This window comes from Lacerta agilis, chromosome 16, assembly GCF_009819535.1.
Source record: "Lacerta agilis isolate rLacAgi1 chromosome 16, rLacAgi1.pri, whole genome shotgun sequence".
NCBI classification, from domain to species: domain Eukaryota; kingdom Metazoa; phylum Chordata; class Lepidosauria; order Squamata; family Lacertidae; genus Lacerta; species Lacerta agilis.
The window spans coordinates 24,805,223-24,831,145 of NC_046327.1; the positions used below are offsets into that span (position 1 = coordinate 24,805,223).

General features: G+C 46.6%; 1 protein-coding gene across 1 annotated transcript; it reads right to left on the minus strand.

Moving 5' to 3' along the window:
- Window positions 1-1,259: 1,259 nt before the first annotated feature.
- On the minus strand, window positions 1,260-25,102 carry NOP2 (NOP2 nucleolar protein). The gene is made up of 16 exons (XM_033173331.1): window positions 24,997-25,102; window positions 21,528-21,573; window positions 20,106-20,173; window positions 17,620-17,858; window positions 15,100-15,143; window positions 13,709-13,866; window positions 12,351-12,550; window positions 9,108-9,197; window positions 8,933-9,020; window positions 8,654-8,794; window positions 7,318-7,457; window positions 6,869-6,958; window positions 4,263-4,385; window positions 3,671-3,768; window positions 3,435-3,565; window positions 1,260-1,822 (listed from the first exon to the last, which is right to left on the minus strand). Exons 1-16 carry the CDS (start codon window positions 25,100-25,102, stop codon window positions 1,497-1,499), a joined length of 2,088 nt encoding a protein of 695 aa, XP_033029222.1. The 3' UTR covers window positions 1,260-1,496.
- Between the last annotated feature and the right edge of the window lie 821 nt (window positions 25,103-25,923).

Consider the following 25,923-nt stretch of genomic DNA (forward strand, 5'->3'; position numbering starts at 1 on the left):
CCCACTGAACTAACTTGTCTGGGAATTCTTGTTCCCAAGATACTGGTAACACTGGACAACTGGACTCTTACATACCGGTATATTATCAAGAAAACACAGTCCAACTTGGAACAGTGGACACTCCTCCATGGGGCAAGGTTCATGTGATAAAAATGAATGGGCTACCCAGATTGAGCTACAGGTAGGTGCTGTGGGGTGCCCCACTCCACATCACCCATCTCTACTTCAAGCAAGCAACTCTGGAACCCAGTGTGGGAGGACCTAATGGCCTTGGTGAACTATACAAAACCCACCCTCTACAAGACCCCATTGGGCAAAGGCAAATTTCATGTGAATGACCCATGGGGGTCTAGACCAGAGAGCTGGACTTCCCAATACACTTGAAGCAATGGCAAACTGCTTTGGCCTCTGTAAAGTTTGGCTCGGATCTTCAATTACTGAGCAACTTAGTGAGGGACAAGTGGGGGGGCAGACTTAGAATTCTCAGGTGCTCCATTATAACACAACTCTGTGGGGCTGGATGAAGGGGCAACGTAACTGGACTTTTGTTTGCCCTATTGGTCAAAAGACGGGTGTTGCAACACGAAAAAGGGAGTAAAGGGACCCCTAACCATTAGGTCCAGTCGCGGATGACTCTGGGGTTGTGACACTCATCTCGCTTTACTGGCCGAGAGCGCTGGCGAACAGCTTCCAGGTCATGTGGCCAGCATGACTAAGCCGCTTCTGGCGAACCACAGCAGCGCACGGAAACACCGTTTACCTTCCTATTTATCTATTTGCACTGGCATGCTTTTGAACTGCTAGGTTGGCAGGAGCAGGGACCGAGCAACGGGAGCTCACTCCATCGCGTGGATTCAAACCGCCGACCTTCTGATCGGCAAGCCCTAGGCTCTGTGGTTTAACCCACAGCACCACCTGCATCCCTCCCGGAAGGGGAGTATGCCTCCCCTAACAGTTCAGTAGTCAGAAGTCTTTCCTAATCTTACAACATACGGAAAGGCTACCTTCACCAGGCAGCACAAAAAGAATAAGCACTCCGAGATTTGGGATCCGTACTTGTTTGCATGAACTACATGCCCAGTGGGCTCTGCCAGAGCCTATTTCTTGCCACTCTCTGTTTCTCCCCACCGTCTCCTTCCCCCACCAAACCCCCTTTCCCCCTTTTAGTTTAGATCCAACAGAATTTACTTCAGCTGTGAAAAAAATGAAAATACAAACCATACTGGGACTTGAAATAAAATCCTATACCCAACATGCCACACGGCCAGGTAGAAAATCTTTTAATGACTGACAAATTCAGACAGTTTCTGCCCTTCCAACAGGGCTAAAAGTAAATTAAATATTTTACGTCAGCCCCGGTGCGCAGAGGAGAGTACCCGAATGCCAACCTGGCACAGGTCTTGCCAGGGCAAAGTGCCTTGGGGAGGATCTCCCGCCAGTCTTACTAGCGTTGTCTGGCAGCTGTCAGAGAAGCACCAAGCAATGCAATTTCCTCCCTATTGGTGGTTTTGGTGCACCTTGCGCTTCTTGCTGGGGATTGGCCGAGCTTTCGCACCTCCCGGAGAGGGCCGAGCAGCCTTCAAGGGCCTGGACCGCTTCTGGAAGGAGCCTTGCCGTGACACCGAGAGCCGTTTCTTCTGCTCATCCCCTTTCAACTCTCCTTTCGCAGGCTGCGCCTTGGCAGAAAGTTCCAGTTTTGCAGGCTGCTTCTTAACGGCCTTCGACTCGATGCGTTTCCCCGCTTTAGCCGGCGGCTCAGCTGGTATTGCAACAGATCCCTCTTCTGCTGTTTGCACGGCTGGCTCCCCGCTCGGCTCTTCGTCTGGAAACAGAAGCAAGCGTTAGACCAGAACAACGGCAGCAACACTGGAGCAAGCAGGGAAAGAGAGCAGGGTGGGAACAAGCCAAGGACCACATAGAAAAAGGAAAGCATTGTGTTGAACCCAGGGTTCTAGAAGTTCTCCACATGCCATCATTGTGGGATGTAAAAAGAACAGGGGCAGTCAAACCCAACTTTTTCTAGAAGGTTGTCTCAGTCCTCAAGCCGGAACTTCCTGTCTTCCTGGACTGAGACAAAACTTCCTTATATGGAACTCTACAGTTGGGAGCGAACACCACAGTTGGGAGCGGCCAACTGTAGCTCACGCCGGGGCTCCATTTTGTCGATGGTCAGTTGTCGTGTTGATCTCTCTCTCTGACAGTTTAAAAGCAGCATTACTAAAAATGTACCGTTGGCACTAGGCCAAGAGTAGAAAAGGGGGACTTTCTCTCATAAGGAGAAAGTCACCACATGTATATTGTTTAGCAACTTTTAAGCCTGCCTCTAGGATCCTGTGTGTGACTAGATGATTACTTGTGAGTAAACATTTTTCACTTGACCGAAGACTGTGAAGCGTCTTATTGAAAGAGGGATAAAAAGGGGAAGACACCAGGATAACATTTTTATGACTCTAGCGAGTCTATGCAAACTATCCGCTGTGCATGTGAGGTAAAAAGGGAATGTTAGCTCTGCTGATATTATCGAGCTTGTAAACGCAAGTTGGGATAGGATATCTAAAACAATATATCCTCTCCCACATCCCTCAACATTCCCACAATCTTGGTAGTCAAGATAACCCCCCAATTAATTGTTAGGTGTTGTAGCAATGATCTCATCAGTGTTTATATTCACTTGCTTTGCTATAAGCTAATAGGCTTCCTTTGACGTTATCCTTATCTGTAGGCTTGGGGTGCTGGGCTCTGAGCCCAGAAAGGGGAACGATCTGTAAGATTTGGGTGTTTGCCACTTATGCCCTCATCTGGTCAGATGAAGCGATGGGAAGTTCTGGCCCAAGTGACGGTATGCTCCTTGGCGTATACAGAACGTATCAGGGCTGGGCGATATCGGGTTTTCAACATTGTGATATATCAGCAGCTAAATACTGCAATATGCTGATATAGCACAAAGTCTGGAATGTATCCCAGCCGCTCCTTCCTTCCTTCAAGAGAAACAAGCATACGATACTAAACTAAAACACATAAAAAAGCATTATTAACTAAAAACGCTCATCCTGCAATAACATAATAAAGGATACATCCTACCCAACCAAAAGATGCAGACTAATTAAGAGCAAAAACAGGCTGCTGGGAAAATAATGATGTCTTCAGCAAGCACCATCACTGACTGTTCACATTCTCTCTCTCTGTTCCAGGTTATATTTAAAGCAGAACCAAAAACCTTAAAATATATGCTAGATTACCACAACCCCACTGCTTCAAAACAAAAGTATTACCACTTGACTAAAGCTCAACAGGATCGGAATGTTGCAGCGAACAGTTCAGCAAAACTGCATAACTGGCAGCCAAGAAACAGTTTCCAGGACACAGAATTGTGGAAGCGTTTGTTTGGCAAGAAAACAAAGGTTGCTGACGAGGCAAACCCTCCGGCCCGTTACCTTTTGGAGGCTTGGGAATGGCATTGGAGAACTTCTTGAGCTTGGCGACAAAGAAGCCATCCATGTTGTGGGTGTGAGGGTAGAAGCGGCGAGTGGATTTCAAGGTAGGGTGGAAACGGCGCTCCCTAAACCTGGGTGTCAAGGGGAACACAAAGATTGCACGCTGTGAGTTGCCGAGAGCAATGAGAATTCACGAGCTGCTCTTGCATTCCAGCTTTGGGATTAGAGAGGCACACCTGGTAAATCCTTCCTTGCCAAAGTCCAGCCCTGTCGGCACCAGGCGGACATTGCGTTTCTTCAGGGCGTAATCGACGACCCATTCATTTTCCTCCACCTGTCAAACACAGACAATGGACGGTCAGGTTCCTTAAAAACGTAAAGGAAAAGGACCCCCGGACAGTTAACTCCAGTCAAAGGCAACTATGGGGTTGTGGCACTCATCTCGCTTTCAGGCCAAGGGAGCTGGCGTTTGTCCACAGACAGCTTTCTGGGTCATGTGGCAAGCATGACTAAACTGCTTCTGGCACGACGGGACACCGTGACAGAAACCAGAGCGCACAGAAACGCCATTTACCTTCCCGCCACAGCGGTACCTATTTATCTACTTGCACTGGCATGCTTTTGAACTGCTAGGCTGGCAGGAGCTGGGACAGAGCAACGGGAGCTCACTCAGTCGCGGGGATTCGAACATTCAACTTTCTGATTGCCAAGCCCAAGAGGCTCAGGGGTTTAGACAACAGCACCAACCGCGTCCTTAAAGCTTCCTACTGGGAAGGGGTGCTCCCCTACCTGGGGCAGCGAAGACTAAACAGGGGAAAGAAGACTCACCATGACTGAACACGTACAATACACGATGTAGCCCCCGGTTTCTGAGGCGGCATTAACCGAGTCAATAGCACTGAGCAGCAGTTCCTTCTGCAGGTGGGCACAGCGCAAAATGTCCTTCTCATCCTGAAAGAACAAGGCAGACGCACATCAGTAATAAGTGAGATGAAATGTTTGCGTAGCAGCACTTTGTTTATGCCAGGGATGGGGAAATCTGCGGCTCTGCAGATGGTGCTGAACTCCCGATTCCCATCAGTCCCAATTGTCAAGGTGGGAACTGGACTCTCCAATGCGCCTAGAGCAGTGTTTTTCAACCACTGTTCCGCGGCACACTAGTGTGCCGCGAGATGTTGCCTGGTGTGCCGTGGGGAAAACGTCCCGGCCGTTGTTGTTGCCTTCCTTTTAGCCAATCAGGGTCAGCCCGCGCGTTTATACAGAGAGCCGAAAAGAGACGCCCGCCTTGCCCCAGCAGCGCCGAGGCTACACTGCACTGCATTGCACGGCCCTGGACGCGGCCGCCGGGCCGGCCGCCTCAAAAGCGCCTCTCTCCCTCCTTCGCCCTCCCGCCGGCCAATCGTCAGCGCCCTCCGGCCTGCCGGAGTTCCCCGCCTGCTCGGCTGTCGGCGTGGCCCTGAAGGGGTCCTGCGCGCTGCGCGCCCCTTGTCGCGAGTGGGGTTCCGAGGCCAATGTAGGTGCGCGCATCTTAGAAGTGGGAGGGGGGTGGAAAGAGCGGGCCGGAGATGAGGAGGAGGGAGCCGGCGGTGGGCGTGGGTGGGGGCTTGGAAATGGCGCACGCGAGGCGGAGGCCGGGGGGGGGGGGGAGATAGAGAGAGGATTCAGTACCAAATCGGATGCAAAACCGCATCTATAACCTCTCAAGGGAAACGTTTCCCAAAGAGTAGTCATCTCCAACCTACATAAATTAAGAATTCTTTTGCTGTTTGGAGGAAATAACAAGCCTGGCTCCTTTCAGCTGGGTGAGAGCACTTTGCTAATAAATGATGAATAATTAGGATGTGTAGGTTTCCTTTTGCATTTATTTTGCACTTGCTGGTTCAACCTCTTTGAACTTCCCAAAGCACAAGATCATCACAAAAAAGGGAAACACCACATTGGCTGGGCTCTCAAGTGTGGCATGGCAGTTAATTATATCATGTCAGGATGTCTCAGGAGCTTCTCCACTCATGTCTTTGTCACAAAAAGTCACTCAGGTACAAGACTAGAGTCCCTCAGACCTTACTTGGGGCTGGACTATATTTTGAAAAAAATATGAACAAATTCCTATGTCCCACAAATAACCCAGAGATGCATTTTAAATAAAAGGACAGGTTCCAATTCTGTAAAAACACGCTGATTCCTGGACCATCCGCAGGCAGCAGTTAGAAGGTGATTGGGCCACATCCGGCCCCCGGGTCTTAGTTTGGGGACCCCTGCTCTTAAATCCAAGAATTATAAAATACTTTCTTTGTGTTTATTTGATTCCTATTCAAGAGAATTACTTTATATATAGTCAATATAGGCACAGAGTTAAATTTTTTAACATTTTCTAATGGTGGTGTGCCTCGTGATTTTTTTCATGAAACAAGTGTGCCTTTGCCCCAAAAAGGTTGAAAAACACTGGCCTAGAGGACCACCCACGTCCCACCATTGGTTTACATTTCCCAACAGCCCTTGAAGAAACCTCCTACCACTGTGATTCCCATTTGTAGGTGGCGCTGAGGTGCTAAGGATGAGACACGATTTGCTGAATGCAACCCAGCAAATTCATGGCAGAAGTGAGATTAGAAGGAACTTCCTGTCACTACTTAATCCAGAGTTTGGGGAGCGGCCTCAAGAGCCAAAACTCATGCTTCAGGACCTGGCATCACCAGCTAGAAGGATCTTAGTTAGCAGGCCTGAGGCCTAGGAGAGCCTTTGGCAAAGACCACACCAACACTGTGACTGGGTATAGGTGCCTTCGTGTGCCATTATGATGTACATCTTGAGTTCTTTCAAAAACTATTGGGTTTGTGCCACCAGGACCTGGCAATTGTTTAGTTTTAAGAATATGTCCATTAGCCTTAAAAGTGCATTCTGTTTGACTTCGTTCTTCAGGCTCCCTCCCCACAAAACTGGTTCAGGTGTGGCAGCTGTCAAGCATCTTTTGAAGTGTAGGCAGGCAGAAATAATCAATTCAGCTTCTCTTCAAGCTCCCTCTTCTCGTGCTGTAATCCTTTCATTTAGCTATACACTGGTCGAAATATTTGCTGCCTGCCTGCTTGTCGCTGTAACATTCATTTTGCCACAGCTTGTGCTTCATTTCATTCTCATTTGGGCCACACTGTCCCCTTTTTAAAAACCAAGGCCTTCTTGCCCTTTTGTTGTTGTTGTTGCTTCCTTGCCTTTATTCAGCAAGCACACTGGCATCCTCTTGCACTTCTTGTACCTTTAGTAACCTGTGGTATACTTGTTGCTGTCAACACACCTCTCTCGCTTCCCCCCAAATATCCTCAAAGAGGTTTTGGTAAGAAATAAAATGAAGCAGATGTGCAGCTCCAAGTCCCTCTCTTTCTGCACACAGATTAAGACACCCCCCCGTGCCCCACTGCAGCGATTAAAGCCCAACTCACCTTATTGGTTTTAACTGTGGGGTCTTTTGAAATAACACCCGTTCCACTGCATGGAGCATCAAGCAGCACCCTGTCAAAGCCGCCCAGTACCTTGGGAAAGAAAAATGTATTCAGGAGGAGGATTCTCCCTCAGTTCTACAGGGTCTCTCCCTCCCTTGGGTTGGCCAACTGGAGACCATCCCCATCACTTGGGGATTCCTTCTCCCCCCAGCACAGAAAGGAGGTGGCAGAGAACTCAACTTGAGGGACTGCCACTCTTGCCTTTTCTCCGTCTGCACTGGTGGAAATCTGCCCCAAGTTTCAAGACAGCATCTGTACCCGCTTCCTCACAAAGTAGACCTCCCTGCCAGGGGTCCACTGGGTCAAGAAAGGTCAGATCCATCAAAACAACAACAACAACAACAACAACCCCAATGCCAACAACCCACCTCCTGCTCAACCATATATACCTTGGGGAACTGGCGGCCGTCACAGTTGCTCACAACAGCGTTTGTGACTCCCAAGCGGTGCAGATTGCCCACCACACTGCGCAGACGCTCGGCATTGCTGTCATTGGCCAGGATCACACCTGTGTTCTTCATCAGCTGGGCTGCCAAAGCAGAACGCAAATGCGTTAGCGCTTGCAAAACAAAACAAAACAAAACAAAACAAAACAAAACAAAACAAAACAACCAGGTCTCCCTCCAGCCCTGATCATTAGAGACTTAAAATTTCTCCCATACATCTTGTCCTTGAGGGCCTCTCCTTAGGCAGCTCTGTACCTATCAAAGTTTGGGCTTACATGTGGATTTCCTGGGCGCCCCTCCACTAGGAGGAGAGGCAAGTTCTTTGGAGAATGACTCCCTTGAGCACTAAGAATGGGAGGCAACTTCCACTCCCTCCCTTATTGCAATCTATTACCCTAAGCTAGATGGCCAGCTGAAAAAGGAATATGAATTGCACCCCACAAGCAGCTAAATTCCCAAATCGACAACTCAGGAAAACAAGAAGCAGGGCAGATTGCGGGCCCCTGTAGAAGAGTCCGCAGGTAAGCTCAAAATTGTCAAATGAGCCATACTTGTCAGCTCCCAGTAACCCAAAAGGTGAGCAGGTGGGATTAGTTTCTCAAAAAAAAACAACACAGGTCAACTTGCAGCAGGTTTCTCTTGGGACACAGCCATAGCATCAGACATCAGCATAAGCACTTAGTATTTATTTATTAAATTTGTATACAGCCCCTCCTTCGTAGATCTCAAGGTGGTTCACACCAAAAATTACAATAGAAAAAAGACAAAAATATACAATAAAAATAAGAACAAAAACAAAACCAATAACCCCCCCCCCTTCCCACAACACATTTAAAAGGACACCGGATGCCAGTCAGCCCAAGGCCTGCCTGAAAAGGAACGTTTTTGCTGGGCAACTAAAGATGTATGAAGGCACCAGGTGAGTCTTCCTGGGGAGAGCATGTCACAAATGGGGAGCCACTGTAGAAAAGGCCACCATCCAGACCTCTCATGGATGAGGCAAACGAGGAAGGGTCTCAGATTAGCCCTGGTGCACCTAAGTAGAAATAGATGAGCTCCTCCCTCAGTGGGAAAATGTTGGCGGGGGGCTCCCAAAGTATCCAGTTCTGTGCTGCGGCCTAGTTTCCCCTAAGCCCAGGCTCCAGCTGAAGCTTCCTTCAGCGGGGCGGCCTCTTAGCCGGCAGAGAAGAGCAGCACTCTTGTGCTTTGTGGTCCATTGGGAGTCAACAAGATGGCAGAACAGACCCCTCTCCCCCCGCCCCCAATCCTCCACCAGTACCTATGTAGCTGGTCTTGCCTCCTGGGGCACAGCACATGTCCAAGACGCGCTCGTTCTCCTGGGGGGCCAGAGCCATGACAGGGAGAAGGCTACATGCTCCTTGCAGCATGTACTGGCCGGCCAAGTATTCTGGGGTGGCTCCTGGGAGGGAAGGGAGATGAAGCAAAGCCATGAGAAACCAGCTGCTGAGGAATGTGGAGGTGTTTTTGTGAGTGGAGGTGTGTGTGTGTGTGTGTGTGTGTGTGTGTGAAGGGAAAGATAACACAGCCTTCTACTCACCTATAGGCACAGAGGAGTCATACACAACAAGCCCAGTTTTGGACCACTTTCCTAACGGGTCAAGATTCACCCCACGGTTTATCAGGGCCTGTGGGATGAAGTGGAAAGGATGAGAGTGAGCTTTTGTCAACCAGGGTTAGGCTGAGGGTAGGGGGGTTCTCCGCCAGCTACACACCTGAGCCAGGTCGCGCCGCCGGGTCTTCAGCGTGTTGGTGCGAAGAGTCACCGGCCGAGGAACCTCGTTGGACTCCAAGAAATCAACCAGCTAAATGTGGGGTGGGGGTGGGGAGAGAAAGACCAAAATGAGGCACAAGAGCCACCTAAGAGCAGTCATATTCTGAGAGTGGCTAACCAGGGGCCTATGGGAAAATCCCACAAGCAGGACCGGATTGAGGTTTGATGAGGCCCTAAGCTACTGAAGGTAATGGAGCCCTTTGTATGTCCAGCTGTCCTTTGTCAACAACAAATTGTCGCTGTTTTTTGTGCTGAATATATGCTGGTATTGTAATTTATGGACCTAATAGGCATCTAAAGCCATTTGCACATAACAAAATATGTATTTTATCAAAGTAATTGATATAGAAATGAGCAAACCAGTGATATTCTAGGGAGCAGGCTAGCAGGCAGGGCCCATTACTTACACCACAGGAGCCTACACAACACAAAGCACAGTTGCTGTATGTAGTGTTATAAGAATTACGAGGGGGGAAGGCGATGCCAGGGCATGTCCAGTTTTACCATTTCAGCCATGAACAGAGAGGGGTAACTGGACTGGAGATGAGGCCCAATTCTCCAGTTCCCAGAATCCTCCTCTTCGACGCCATGATCCACTGGCACAGCTTTCAAACATCTTCCTCTTCATTCCATTTGCAAATCACACCTCAGGAATTTATCACCTATCACCCCCCAGGAAAGAAATTCTCAGCAGGGCTGTCAATCTACTCCTTTGATGAGCTAGCAGCTATTGTCTCGCATAGGAAGATAAGGGGAAGAACATTTGACACCCCTCCACATGAAAAGGACACCCATTATTTCCATGAACTATCCAATTTCCGTGTAAGACCCTTGTTTTTCACACCTTCCAGCCACCATTGGATTGTATGGGAATAGGAGGGTATAAATATTAAGGGTTTCCCATTTATCGGGGCCCCTCTCCTTTTTCTTAGAAGGCAGGGACCCTACAGCTGTAGTTTTTTTTTCCTGTGTCTCAATAAAGGATCAGTATTGTTTTGCCTGATCAACTTGTTGGTCTCTGTCATTTTCCCAACCGGAGCTTTGAACCTAGAATCAACTATTGAGTCTCCGTATCGCCACAGACTTCCATATGAAGCAGTGGCATTTCAGGTCATTCTTATAACAGTAGGTTTTATTTTATTTGTTTTTTATCTTATATTTTGGAAATGTACATCCAGTTTTTTTCCTTTACATTTTTTTGGGGCCCGCAAGAGAGTGGGGCCCTAAGCTATAGCTTGTTTGGCTTTTATGTAAATCTGGCACTGAGGACAGGCGCGAAACATCACTCTCTGCCTACGTGCTCCCCAGGGATTGGTACTGCTGCCACTGGCTTTGGAAGTTCCATCAAACCATTGTGACTAGCAGCCACCAATAGACCTATTTATTCTCCATAAATGGATATTAAAATAAAAAGAAAGTTAAGAGAGTGGCTTTCACCGCATCTTGGGGCAATGAATTCCATAGAGTTGTGTGTGGGGAAATATTTCTTTAAAAAATAGTATGGAATTTTTAATTGTTTGGTCTCTCACATCTCCTGCCAACAAAACCCTGTGCCTGAGAAGGCAGGTCAATAAAAGTGAAAAGATATACAGTGTTATGTTTTAGTGGTTAGGGTGTTGGAGACCAGGGTTCAAATCTCCTACTTAGCCATGAACCTCACTGGGTGATTTGGGCCTAGTCACTGCCTCTCAGCCTGACCTACCCCTTACAGGGCTGTTGTGAGGATGAAATGGGAGAGCCTTGAGCTCCTTCGAGGGAAGGTAGGATATAAATGAAACGCCACCACCTCATTCTCAAACATATCGTCCCAAGGGCTCAAATGAGGCTTCTGGAAATTTTTGGCCCACCAGTAGCAAAACGATGGTGCAAGAGCACAGCCAATCACAAGATGATGGCCGATGAAGAGAGTGTTTGGCATAATCACTTGGCAGTTACAGACATTGTTTTCTAATCCATCTTTGGAAATGGCTAAATTCTTTGTCGCAGCTTTTCCCTTGTGGTAATGAGTCCTACAGCTCACCTTTTTTTCAGGCTACATTTACTCTAGAGGTATTGTGATTCAGCCTCCCCCCCCCCAACTTACAGGCAAATCCTGATGCCTCTAAGACAGGGCTCGGCAAAGTTTACTTCGCCTGGGCCGGTTCACTCCCGCGGAGATTGCTCCGTGGGCCAGGTCACGTCTGCGCAGACGCGATTTCCGGCGCTGTGGAAGCAAGTCCCTGCTCCGCCAGTTTAGCGCAGCATGCGGGGACTTACAGAGCGGGCGGCTCGGTTCAGGGGTGGCTCGTGGGGTGCTTAAACGACCCCCGTGGGCCATTTATGGCCCATGGGCTGCAGGTTGCCAACCCCTGCTCTAAGTGACGGTTGCTTACACTTTTTATATTTTCTCCTCTCCACTCCCACAGGCCTCTCAAAAGTTTAGCCATCTCCTGTAGTTTCTTCCCCTTTCAGACTCTCAAAATTATTTTTACTCATCTCCTGTAGTTTCTTCTCACATTCTCCTTTCACACTCGACTTGTACCTTATTCCCCTGCCCCCAAACTGCCAGTCAGTGAACCTTGGAGGTTTTAGTTAGTTAGTTAGTTAGAAAAAAAGATCCTGCAAGCCAGAAGAAGAAGAAGAAGAAGAAGAAAGAGTTTGGATTTGATATCCCGCTTTTCACTACCCGAAGGAGTCTCAAAGCAGCTAACATTCTCCTTTCCCTTCCTACCCCACAACAAACACTCTGTGAGGTGAGTGGGGCTGAGAGACTTCCGAGAAGTGTGACTAGCCCAAGGTCACCCAGCAGCTGCATGTGGAGGAGCGGGGAAGCGAACCCGGTTCCCCAGATTACGAGTCCAACGCTCTTAACCACTACACCACACTGGCTCTTTACTGGCTTAAGTCTTCTCAGCAGTGACGTACAGCCTTCAGACAGTGGAACAGCCATGAGAATGTTTCAAAGCTACTCGCCTAAGCAAGTCAGCCTTGCCATCAAGGATGAAATTCAGGTGTCGTGCTACTTAACCACAGGTCAGTGCAACCTTCCCCGACTAGGCACCCCATCACTCTGACCATTGGGCCATGCCGGCATGGGTCTGGAAGAAGCGGGAGCCCAACAACATGTGGACTCCAAAATTGGGGCATCCCCAGAAAGAAATGATCCAGGCAGGAAACTGGTTAGGATAACAATAATGGAAAGTACCTCGGACAGTGGGAAAAGCTCCATCAACTTCTCGATCAGGAAGTCGCTGTAAGAGTAGTAAGCAGCAAGGTCCCGGCGCAGAAGGGTGAGATATTCCTGCCGCGAGTGCCCCTCCTCTCGCTTCGCGCCGAAATCCTGGAGCACCTCTATGTTGTCCTTTATGCGCTGATGAATGAGCTGCAGGTCAGGGGGCTGCGCAGGTGATTAGGATGTTAAGGAGCAACAGCAGAGACAGGGATTCAGGCCTGATCCCAAGTCAGACCAACCCAGTGGGCCGACCTGATTTTTGATTTGATGATTTAATTTCTAGATTGCTTAATATATTAAAAACATCTCCATAAAGAAGCAGAAATAGACAACTTAAGACAACACACTATTACATACAGAAATGCTACATTTATACAGTGCTGATTCCATACTGTATACTCCTGAGTGGAAAAGTGGATCTTCGCAACACTTTGGAGCAGCTAAGAATTCAAGGACCTGCACACATGTTGGCATTCCTTGAAACAGCCCTGTAAAAGCAAGCCGGAATTACCAATCCGTTACTGTGAACGAAGAGTTTCAAGCCAAAGGGAAGGCGCTAGATCTGAACCAGGAGATCCTCTAGCTCGCAGACGCCAATTCCCATTACAATGTGGGTGCTTAGCTTGCATGTGGGGCCCATAATTTCAAAAAAACCCAAAAATTTGCTGCTCCCAAAGCTTTCCTGCTGTGATACCAAATGGTTTTCTGGGGGACTGTTCTCCAAGCCTCCCACCATTTTTAATTGATTACAAAAATAATGATTCCCCCCCCCTCTTACTGACTTCTCCTCACTGTGATACTTTGATGCCATTTTTTAAATTATTATATAGTTTGTGGTTTTATATTTTGATTTTGCTCTGTGAACCGCCCTGAGACCTCTGGGAATAGGGCGGTATATAAATTCTAATAATAATAATAATAATTTATGATGCGAAGCCTCCCCCCAAAATTTCTCCGTTTAGAAAATGCAACCATGTTTTAACTGAGCACTCCCCAAAGGGATCCTGCTGTGGTGCCAAAAGATTTTTTGCAACACACCCTACAAGACCCCCCCAAAAAATCGGTCCTTAAAAAAAAAGATTGGCCATGCCCACTTCGACATGTGACAACAGCTGGTTGGCGCTGGGTCAACGTGGTCTTTGGCCCCAGAAAGGCTAGCTCCCCGCTGCACCACAATGACACGCTGCCATGCCAAGGAGAGGCCCGAGGGGCCACAGAGGAAAGGGCGTGCAAGGAAGCCTAAGGCTGCCAGTCCAGGGCAACACAGCACATCTCCCCCCACACCCCAAAGACATGTAGGCGTCCCCATCTCCAACCAAGAGGAAGGATATCTTCTTTCTCTATTTCCTGCCCGCTGGGAAGCACAAAGTTCTCCTCTGTGTCCACGTTGAGCTGCAGGTCTGTGTCCTTGCTTTGCTCCTGCGCTGCGTCCCGTTTCCGTGGCGACGTCTCATCCTCACTGCCACTGTCATCGTCGCTGAAGGCCGGGCTGCATCCAAGGAAGGGAAGCATTTCAGCAGGAGATTTTTACCACTCGCCGGGAGTGTGTACCCCTATACAGGGGTGGCCAATGTTGTTCATTCTTTTATTTTACACCCCACTTTTTCGCTAAGGATCTCCCCCTCCTCATTTAATCCCCACAACAACCCTGTGAGGTAGGTTAGGCTGAGAGGCTCAACAACTTTGGGGTAAAAAACATTTTTAAAAAACACTCTCAACAACTGCAATCCTTCACTTCCCACAGCCCTTCACTTCATCAAATCTGACCCTCTTTGAACACCATACTGGCTTCCTAGTTACTTCTGAACTACGGGGCAGCTTTATAAATTAAGTAGGTGTAAGGACGTTCCGTGGTTGCTCATGAGTAAAGCGCCAAACGCAGAACTTCTAAAACTAAGTTCTTTATTGTGCACAGCTATATACAGTGGAGCAGAAGATCAAACGTCCATCTCATCCCTCCGCAGAGTCCAGGAATGAGCTCTTCCTGTTCTTTGTCCAGCAAAAGAGGCGCGGGATTCTGAACCCCAGCCTCCCCCTTCCACGCCCTTCCTGTCTGCGTCCCCGGAGCGTGGGAACCTGACCCTGTTCCCTGCTTTCCCCTCGGTGCTGAGGCTCCGTGATCCTCTCAGAGCCCCTGCACCGCCTTCCTGCCTCTGACTCCCCCTCCCCACTGGAGGAATGGTCGCTTCCGGTGCTTGAGGGGGAGGACGAACTGGTAATCAGTTTCTGGGGTTCTCTATACTGCAGACGCTCCCGCAATCCTACCAGCCGCGGGGAGGGGGGTTTCCTGACAGTAGGTAAATAAATATGGGGAAAGCGAAATATCATTTAGAGAAGGATCTGAAATATTTTTCTTGAAGCTTGAGTTAGTTTTATCTGATGTCTTAATGTGTTGTAAACTGTTTTGAGATTTGTTTTTGAAAATATAAACCGATATAGAAATGGAATGAATCATCACCATAAGTTCCTTTGTGGTGAGTGCAGCCTAGGTTTAAGGTGCCATTTGGCGTTTAGATTATATATTTCTAACACTGACCACTACACCATACTGGCCTCCATTTTGTGCCTTCCAGATATTGCTACACTACAACTCCCATCGTCTCTGAGCATTAGTCACATTGGCTGAGGGCTGATGGGAGTCCAATGACATGCTGGCAATGACTGCTCCAAAAGGGTGAAGGATTCATCAGCCCGCAAAATCTAAATCTCTTGTTTTACTCACCCCTCCAGCTTCTCTTTCTGGGCAGCTTGTTCTATAGGCAAGAGCTGAGTTTAAATTTTAAAAAAAGACACACAGACACAAAGGAGAGAGAGAGAGAGAGGCTTAATCAGATGTCAGATATACACCTCACACATTAAGAGGTATAACACAGATCGACAAAAGGAAGTGCAGAGTGGGAAAGTCAACACTGTTCATTGTAAGTAGACACACGGATTGTTATCTTCCAAATACACACATCTGTTTATGCTGGTTTGTATTTGTATTTTATGGCCAATTATTTTTTATTGATATTCCGTAATTTTAAACAAACTGCCACCAAATTTAATACAAATTTCAAAGCTGACTTCCCACCCACGTGTCCCCTCTATTTTCCTCCCTCATTTTGCTGCTCCCAAAAAAAACAAAAAAACAACTTTTCCCCAACTAACATTTCAAAATACATTCATCCCTTCTCCCTACACATCACCTCTTCACAAGACAGAGAAACCAGTAGGAGAACACTTCAATCTCCCAGGACATTCTATAAAAGATCTCAAAGTAGCTGTCTTAATACAAAGGAATTTCAGAAATAGACTGGAAAGAGAAGTGGCTGAATTGCAACTAATCACCAAACTTAAAACCATGGAGAAACCTGGTTTGAACAAAGACATTGGATTCTTATCTCATTATACATAACATAGCCATCTTTAGCCATCTCATCCCTTGCCTTTCCCTGCAAGACTAATTGCAGCCGTTTAAGTCCAACAGGTTTTCCACACCTATCAGCTGATCACCCATTCCCACCACCCTTCTGAGTAATACCCCTCCCCACTCCCTCACTATATTTAAGGATCTGGTGACTTCTGTTTCAGTGTATCTGAAGAAGTGTGCATGCACACGAAAGCTCATACCAAGAACAAACTCAGTTGGTCTCTAAGGTGCTACTGGAAAGAATTTTCTATTTTGTTTCAAAATAGCCGAGTAGAGTAAATCCTCTTCTACCTATCTATAATGGTCGTTCATCAGATTTCAAACATTTCTTTCTGGTACCTCTTGAGTGACACTTTGCCTGAGAAAAACAGATCTTGCTTTCTCCCTTACAACTAACACACATTCCTCCTTAACATGGCCTTGAACAGTGCTGTCTCCATAGCTGTCAACTTTCCCCCCTTTTTTAAAGGGAAATTCCCTTATTCCGAATAGGATTCCTCACGAGAAAAGGGGAAAGTTGACAGCTGTGTGTCTGACATCTGGCCCCAGTAATCAACAACTCAGCCTCACTGGTGCGGCGTCCAGAGGGTGAAAATGAAACCCCTAGAATTTTTTTTTGTATAAATATATGGTATTTATATATATATATATATTTAAGAAGGATGAAGTAGTGAAGATTTTCAGAGGAGTATGCTAGCAAGAGATTCTCATAAGCAGAAACGTTTCCCACTGCCTGCATTGGCAATTCTTTTCAGTCCATTATTTTATGGAAGGTAACCTTGTCTGAACCCTAGGGGCTGGGCAACACATTCAATGGCAGAGCCAGAAGCATCAACAGCTGCAGGCGATGCAAATCTATTTGCAGCAGAGAAGCAGCAGGTTAAGAGCCAAATGACTCATTCACCTACTCGCAATGCCACAAGCATCCCTGTAGTTGCAAGGGTGAGGGAACTGGCACAATATGCACATTTCCTACTGAAATATTTTCACCCTTTCCTTTTTAAAGATACTTTACACACTCTCTCTCTATTTCTGTTTTACAATTTAGAACAGGGGTAGGCAACCTAAGGACCGTGGGCCAGATGCGGCCCAATCGCCTTCTCAATCCGGCCCACGGACGGTCTGGGAATCAGCATGTTTTTACATGGGTAGAATGTGTGCTTTTATTTCAAATGCACCTCAGGGTTATTTGTGGGGCCTGCCTGGTGTTTTTACATGAGTAGAATGTGTGCTTTTATTTAAAATGAACCTCTGGGTTATTTGTGGGGCATAGGAATTTGTTCATTCCCCCCCCCAAAAAAATATAGTCCAGCCCACCACATGGTCTGAGGGACGGTGGACAGGCCCACGGCTGAAAAAGGTTGCTGACCCCTGATTTAGAATATTCACTTATACAACCTTAAAGTATCAATGACTTTCCTTCTTCTCTTTCCGTGGTTCATTTTACATATCATAAATCCCTGCATATTTTATATAAACCATTCGGTATTGCATTATTACTTCCATCAAAACTTATTTACACTGATGAATTTATCTTAATGCTGCCAACGTTTCCAAGTGTACACAATTTCCCCCATATATTCAGTAAACATTTCCCAATCTTCTTTAAATGTTCTTCTCGTTCTCTTATTCTATAAGTTAGATCCACAAGATGCACATATTCCATCAGTTTAAGTCACTTACCATATATTTTTAATACCTCATGGTGGACTGAAGATTCAGATGGGAGATTTACCAAGTCACAGCTGAGTTACACAACACAAACTCCTTCCCACTCAACAGTAAGAGTTATTTTCACCCATTTAGAATGGAAAGCCAAGGAATCCTTACCTCCTCTTCGTCATCAGAAGATAGATCTCCGTAGTCGTCCACCATCTCCTCCTCGCTTACATCATCTCCGCCGCTCTCATCAAGTGCCCCGCTGTCCTCTTCATCGCTCTCTTCGGGTCTCGGTCTCTTTTTTCCTGAGGCCGAAAGTGTCAGCCAAGAAGCGTTGGTATCGCTGAAGCCACGCTGGCGGCCATCTTGTGAGGCCGCTCTTCCTTTTGCACCCTTCAACAAAGGCGTCTCTGCAAAGCAGGACCAAAAGGAACTATTTAGAACAAGTCTGGAACTGGAAGACAGAAGAACTACCAACGATAGAAGAATGGCAGATGAAAATGATGGACTATATGGAGCTTGCAGAAATGACCGGGAAACTCCGTGACCAGAGGGACGACGCGGTAGAGAAAGAGTGGAAGAATTTTAAATTGTATTAAAAAGATCATTGTATGATTGAAAGTTACGATATAATTTGAGGATAAGATAGGCTGTAGAGTAGAAGATAGACGATTAAGTTAGAAGATGATAAGGATTAAGATAAGATATAAGTTTAATTAATTAGACACTGTCATAACATAAGTTAAGAGGTATGAGATATTAATGAATTTTGTTGTTAGAAAATAGAATAGAATTATAGGAAATTTTGGAAGTTACAAAAAAGGTATTTACAAGGGACGCAGGAGGAGGAGACAGGAGGAAGTCCCACTATGATGTGAGGAAGAATCATTATTTTTAAGAAATGTAATAAGTTGTTGTTTTTGTTGTGTTTTTGTGTTTGTTGTTATTGTAGTTATGTTTTTTCTTTATGTATGTTTTTAGTTAAAAATTTAATAAATATTAATTAAAAAAAATAGAACAAGTCTTGAAGAAGAAATGCCTATTTGCCCTCCGAAACAGAAGAAGCAGTAGTTGTACCTGTTCTAAAGAGTGCTTCATACACTTTCCTGAGAAAAATCCTAGTATTCGAGGCATCTAACTCAAACCAAGTATGGAGGCACTTTAGAGAAAGGCCAACAGGTATTGCAAAATATGAAACGCAAGATTAAAATAGCGAGGATTCAAAGGCATGCGAAAACCTGAAGTCCTTAGAAGACTCCCATAGCACAAAAATTTGGCGCCATGTCTTTAAAGGAATAAAAAACAAACAAACATGTTTTTGCAGAATGGAAGCAAAAGACGATGTCGGCAGGTCGGTCGTACGCCGCAGCAAGCAATCCTGCCACAAGAATGAACAGCTGAGCTCAAAGATCAGGTTCACCTCCAAGAGCCATGGCCTGCACAAGTTGTCATCGATCTGGTGTAAGTACTTTAAACATGTACTTCTATCAACTAAGACTTTTGTCAGTTAATAGATGGGAGTAAGAGCAAGCTTCAACCTGTGGTTGAGAGTTTAGGGCAAAAGTGCTTCTTTTTTTTTGCTTTAAAACAGAGCAAGATATATATAGAACTTTTTTGGGGGGGGAAGAGGTGCATAATTGTGAGGGTTTTTTGTTTGTAATCTCGACTCAGTTACAGCCTGTGGAATCAAGACATCAGAAGCAGACATAGAACAAAAGGCTGCCCTGAACTCAATTTTTTTTTGCACCTGACGAAAGTTTGCTACTAATTATGACAGCTTGTGTAAGGGTTTCAGGGTGCTCCTCACGAGTAAAAGGCGGTGACTCGGTGTCTGTATATTTACAGCAGTTTATTATACAAGTATGTACAAGACAGAGCTCGAAATCCCACGACCGTCTCAGTCACTCTCAGATCCCGGAAGTGGCGCTTTTCTGGGGCGCCTCCAGCAAAGAAACTTGGGATCCCCAAGTCTCTTCCTTTCTTCCTTCCGTTTGAGTCCCCTACGTAATTGGGGCGACAGAACTACCATCTCCCCCTCTGTCCCTGACCTGCTTGGTAGGTGTCCGGACCCAGGAGCGTCTGACAGCCCCTCCACCACTGAGCTCTCTTCCTGCCTATCACTTCCACAAGATGTCTCCGGGGTCCTTGGGCGGTGCTGGGTACTTTCAGCATCAAGGGTCCCTCTCTCCACCTCAGGCAGCAGCTGCCCCTGGAGGTTCCCCTGACAGCTCGTGACACAATACATCTGCTGATTTTTAAGGTGCCTGAATTCTAGGGTTACTGCCAAATATGGACCAACACTGTTACCTTTTTGGATTATAAGCCTCCCTCTGGGGGAGAGCTTCCCCAAATCCCAGCAGAGGCAGAGAAGATGAAGATGGAGTCTCTTGCACACATTGAAAAGTTGTTCCTGAGGCTCAGGAGACCACCCATAAAAGAACAGGGTGTGGGGAGGGGGCGCAGCTGGAGGTTGTGGGGAGGACAGAAATCCTACTGGAATCGACACCAATGCCTGCAGGGAATCACCCCTGCTGGTTTTCACAAGGAAGGAAACCACCAACCTGTAGCTCCTCTTCATATCCATCTGCACTAGGCACAAAAGAGCAACAACAGCCTCTTCGAAGTGATGAACAAAAATGAATTTGATGCCCACTCACCTGTCTGGAGATCAGGGCCATCTGCATCTGCCTGGGGCTTTGTAGATTTGATTCGTCTCTTTGCAGCTCTGAAATAAGGTAGGAGAATGAGCTAAAAGCAAGCATGGCTAAGACAGCAAAATAAATCAATGTACGCTAAGTAAAGTTTTAGCTGATAATTCAGTAAGAGTTAGATTTAAGGAAGCATTTACGTTTTTCAAGTCATTTTGGTATCATGTTGTCTAGGGGGAAAAAATATATATGGTAAGATGAATGTGCCTTTTTTTTAATGGCAGTAAGTATAATTTAGAAGATACATATTTTTTTTAATCCTGTTGCATTAGAAGGACTCTGTGCTGGTTCCTGCTAGCACAACTATTATTTCCTAATAATATCAAATATAAAAGTAGAGTTAACCATAGCCACTCACTACAATAAACATTAGAAGGCAAGGCTTGGCAATCTGTTGCCAATTATGTTTCTCCATTTCTCATTCTAACCTGGACTGCTTGAGTATAAGAATCAAATCTTTAGGATTCCTTAGGATTCAACCCACACAGCCTTGTGGAAGCAAACCTACCATGAGAGCCATGCCTAAAACAAACGACACACTCACCGTATTTTTCGCTCCATAGGGCGCACCTCGTTTTTAGAGGAAACAAGATTTTTTTCTGGTTTTCCTCTTCTAAAAGCCCTGTTTTTTTGAGGATCAGCTAAAAGTTTTGCAGCTTTTTTTGCAAAGGGAAAAACCCTGTTTTTTTGAGGATCAGCTAAAAATTTTTTATGGGGTTCAACTCACATTTCTGCAGCTTCTAAAGGAAAGGGAGCCTTTTCTACAGTTTCCAGACAGATAATCTAATCAGCCAGTCACATGTCCTGGGGAAACAAACAACCTCCCTCTGCAGCACATTAAACAATGGAGGGCGGGTCTGAAAGGGAGCCGGAACTCTTATCTCTCTCCCAATCTCTGGCTGATCAGCTGCTGAGCGGGGTCCTTTCAACACTCCCTTTTCTCTTTGTAAAATAAAAAGCATGACCCTCTTTTGGCCCCTGGGCAATTCAGCTCCAGGGACCACCATTCGCTCCCTAAGACGCACAGATATTTTCCCCTTACTTTTTAGGAGGAAAAAAGTGTGTCTTATGGAGCGAAAAATACGGTGCTGGCAAATCTCATCAAAGATGGCCTAGCAATGAGTAGCAAGCACACTCATTTACAATGTGCATTCTAACATCATTTTCTTCAGAGAGCACATAACATTAATAAAATCCATGTCAATAGATACTGTTAATGCAATCAGTTAACATTGATGTCATTAATGAATCAATTAACATATTAAAAAAACAGATTCAAAGTCTCTCTCCTTTGTGGGCAGTCATTATTTAAAAATAAGAGCAAAGGATCATTCTGAATAAGGAGCAAATGCTACTGCCTTCACAACCAACCTTCGTCGAGCATGACTGGAAAGCTTCTTTGCGCTGTCGGAGGAATCTGGAGGTTGCGCAGGAGAAAAAGAACAATAAAAAAATTCTTAGAAGGCTGATATAGCAATGTAGCAAGCAAGACCAAGAAAGCATCAATGCCTCCTGACTCCATTTAATGTGATTTCAAATAGGACAAAAACTCAACCGGGGAGGCAGAGCTGCCAGGCCGCAAGGCCATTACCCCCAATGAGAGATCTCTGCCTCTTGAGAGTTTTGAAACAGCCACCAACACCCAGAGAAAGGAGAAGGGGACAGGAATCTCACAGGGTAAAGGAAGGGTCATAGCTGCTTTTCTGCACATAGGAAGGAAGGGGGGGGAGAAGAGTTTGGAATGAAATTAATTAAATTGGGTTGTTTGTATTGAAATTTTGAATTAGGCAATGGAAGTTCAGAAATATTGTGAATGCAGAGGATATGTTAAATTCATAAACATGATATGTAAGATGAAAATTATTTGGCCAAAGAGTTATAAAAAGGAAAATGTTAGGAGAAAAAAGTAATATGGGGATTGATTGGCAATAACTGTGAATTGGGGTTAACCTGGAAATCAACGGGGGAGGGGAATCGGGGAAGTCCATGGAGATGTTGTGGGCAAAGTAAGTGGTTGAATTGGGAAAGAATTGTTAGCTGCCCCAGTGGGAGGGGGGCTTGTTTTGTTTGCTCCCCTTGGTGAGAGAAAGGGGAGTATGGAGGATTTAATCATGTATTGTAATTTGGTTTTAATTGGAGAATTTTAATAAAAAAAAAATTTAAAAAAATATCTGCTTTTCTGCACTGATCTTCTATCTTTATCCATTTCTTTAGTGGCCCATTTCTCCTTGGGACAGAGCTAGAAAGGAAAGCTAGCTCCTACGGTTTTCCCAGATGCAATGCCAATCCAGATTCGTGAAATAAGCTCTCAGGTGTTAATAGCACGCACATTTTTTAAGTAGCCAGCTAAAGATTGGTAGGAGGGACAGAGAGCTCCTACAACAGCTGCCTGACATATTTCTGCACTGGGATAGAGTGGTTCTCCATCAATTCACCCACTCACCTACACACAATTCCTCGTCATCCATGGCTACCAGGCAAGGGCTTACATACAAGGCTGTCCCAAACCATGGTTTGGGTATTATGGAAAGAGCCTTGCAGACCCATGAGCTGCACATTCCTTTCTCTCCTTGCACACAGCAATCAAATTACTCCACGTTCCTGCTTGCAGCAAACCACCCTTCCCTATTTTGTTCAGACAGATGAACCATAGTTTACATTTGCTTACCAAGCAGAATCAAACCCTGGTTCGCCACCCACATTTGCAGACAAGTGCAAACCATGGTTTGCCTGTGTGAACAAAACGACAAACAACAGTTTGTCACAAAAGAGAAGGAAATACTGGACAACGCACAAGGGGGAGAGAGCAAGGGAGCCCATGGCTCGTTCTTTGTGTCAAACCTTTGTTTGGCACAAGCAGAAACAAAGAAGGGTTGGAGAAATGTCGGGCAGTATGTAAAGTATGTGTGTCAGCGGCTATGGAAGCTGTAGTCCAACCACATACAGAGGGACCACACTGGCTACCCAGCCCTATAACACTATGTCACAAAAGCCATGGAGGGAACATTTCAACAGAAGAGGCAAGATGAATCCAGCCATCCCCCAACAAGTCTTTTTGTGAGCAAAGCCTACACAAAGTCCTTTTCCAGAAGTAAAACAGGTTATAGGCTTATACATACTAAAAACAAGAGCTGCAGCTCAGAAGACGCTGAACTCGACATGAAACACCAGTTTCAATGCAAGAGTGCAAAGCAGGAGACCCATGGAATACCCTACAGCAGGCATGTCCAACAGGTAGATCATGATCTACCGGAAGATCACTGCATGTCTGTGGTAGATCACCAGTAGATCAGTGGCTCCCCCCCAAAGAAGCTAAAAAAACTTTGGCTCCCCTAAAAAAAGCTCAACACCTTTGCCCTGCACCTCTAAAATGACCTGAACCACCAAAAACAGGGCTTTCCTTCCTAAAAAAAAAGCTCAACAACTTTGACCTGAACGACCCAAAAGGGGGTAGATCACTGCCAGTTTTTAAACTCTGTGAATAGATCGCAGTCTCTTGGAAGTTGGCCACACCTGCCCTACAGAAACCATGCAAGTTTCAAAAATTAAAAGCATGCCTCTTATGCTACCTTTGCCTCTGACATCTGAGATGCTTGTTTTCAGGACCCACCCTATCCCTGTGAACTGGCTTAGCCGATTTTAATTCTGAATTTTACATTGCTGGGCCCTGCTTGTGAAGGGCAGGTAGGCAACAACACCACCTTCAGATTCCTAACAACAACAACAACAACCCTGTTAAGTAAAACTACAGTACTGTCATCCCTATTGCAGATGGGGGGTGGAGGCACAGTGGGTTGCCAATGGCCACCAGTGATCTCGAGAGAAAGAAGAGATTTGAACTAGCACGTGTGGAGCAATCCTAAACGCTGCAACTAAGAGGCAAATTCGGAGCAAATCCAACAGGACTTGCTTGTTTTTGGTTAAGCATACATGGGGCTGCACCTTTAGCACACTAAAGCACACTAGAGGTGGGCTGAAAACAGACCACATCCACTGCAGCAGCATCCATTGCAGATGAGCAGTAGTACCCGGCGGTTGCAAGCTGGGCTAAGGGGCACTGTCATGCGCTTAAGCAAGGCAGAACCATAAGGATCACTTAGCTCAAATGGTTAGAGCAGGGGTAGTCAACATTTTTATACCTACCGCCCACTAATGCATCTTTCTTGATGGTAAAATTTCCTTACTGCGCACCAGTGCTCGATGGATGGAGGATTCAGCTTGTGCCGTAGAACCCCCTACCGCCCACCTAGAATCCTGAAACACCCACTAGTGGGCAGTAGGGACCAGGTTGACAACCCCTGGGTTAGAGTGTGGTGCGGTGCTGATAATGCCAAGGTTGTTAGTTTGAGCCCCATGTGGTTGAACATACCCACACTAAAGATGGTTTGTTGGACTAGATCAGTATTTCTAAAATGTGGGTCCCCAGCTGTTGTTGGACTACAACTCCCTTCATCCCTGACCTCTGGTCCTGCTAGCTAGGGTTAATGGGAGTTGTAGTACAACAACAGCTGGCGACTCACGTTTGAGAAACGCTGGGTGATCCTCGCGGTCCCTACCAACTCTAAAAGTCTACAATTCTGTATCACAGAATCGACGGCCCCATCGGTGCGCGGCATCCTGCTCTCGCAGTGGCCGACCAGGCAGCTTAATCCCAGATCCCCCGATATACAGACAACAAATGCGCGCTTTCTACCCGCGATCTAAAAATGCACGCGGACTGAGGTTTCTACAGCATGTGCACTCTCTGGTGCCGACCCAGCCGCGCCGATACTCTTGCCCAGGATCCACCCCATAGGGCCGAACCCAAAGTGTGTGTGTGGGGGGGAATCCGCAATTTTACCAGGCGGCAGGAAACGAGCGAGCTCCTCCTCGGCTCCGCGCTGCTTGCGAGCCTTGCGCCCCGGGCCTCGCTTCACCTTGCGGGTCGGGTCCAACTTGCGCCCCATGGCTTCCCTCTTCCTCGGCGACACGAGCTGGGGTTCCCGCACGTGGGCTGCGCACTTTTCCCAGGCTCAGCCGCGCGCACTTCCTTCCTTCCGCCACGCCGACGGGCGCTGATTGGCCAGCCTTGCCAATTGGCTGAGCCTTTGTTTCATTCTGCATTCGCAGCCAAGTGGGTGGGCTGAGCGCCGCCAAGGCGAAGTTTCCGCTTTCGTGAGGCTGACTTTCCCTTTCCTTTCCTCCCGCGGGGCGGAAGTGAGGGCTGCCCGTGGAAACCCAGTGGAGAAGAAAAACCAGGGTTTTATTTCATTTCATGACCTTGATTGTTACTGGGGGCAGCAGCGCGTCACTCGGTAAATGCAGCGGTTGCTACAAGCGCAAGTTTTCATTCATGGGGAATCGTGCACTTTTGATTTTGGCTTAGAGAAGACAAAGTGTGATCAATGTCGGACGAGACCAGGGTTCGTATCCCTTACTCGGCCGCTGCCTGTCTGCCTAACGCAATCATAGAATCGTAGAAGTATCTGAAGAAGTGTGCATGCACACGAAAGCTCATACCAAGAACAAACTTAGTTGGTCTCTAAGGTGCTACTGGAAGAAATTTTATTTTATTTTATTTATTTTTACTATGGCAGACCAACACGGTTACCTACCTGTAAATAGAATCGTAGGGTTAGAAGGGACCGCGGGGGTCATTTGGAAAAAGAAATCCCCTGCAATGCAGGAATCTTTTGCCCTGCGTGGGGCTCGAACCCAAGCCCCTAAGAGCCTCATGCTGTACCGACTGAGCTATCCCAGGTGTGCTATCCTACCTCGCAGGGTCATT

Bases quoted from the DNA above. Each gene is read 5' to 3' on its own strand.
- NOP2 (XM_033173331.1), bottom strand. From the start codon at position 25,102: ATGGGGCGCAAGTTGGACCCGACCCGCAAGGTGAAGCGAGGCCCGGGG. The intron at 20,174-21,527 runs GTTGGTTGTGAA...ACCTTATTTCAG, and splicing joins TCCAGTCATGCTCGACGAAG to AGCTGCAAAGAGACGAATCA. The intron at 3,566-3,670 runs GTGTGCCTCTCT...CTTGACACCCAG, and splicing joins GGCAAGGAAGGATTTACCAG to GTTTAGGGAGCGCCGTTTCC.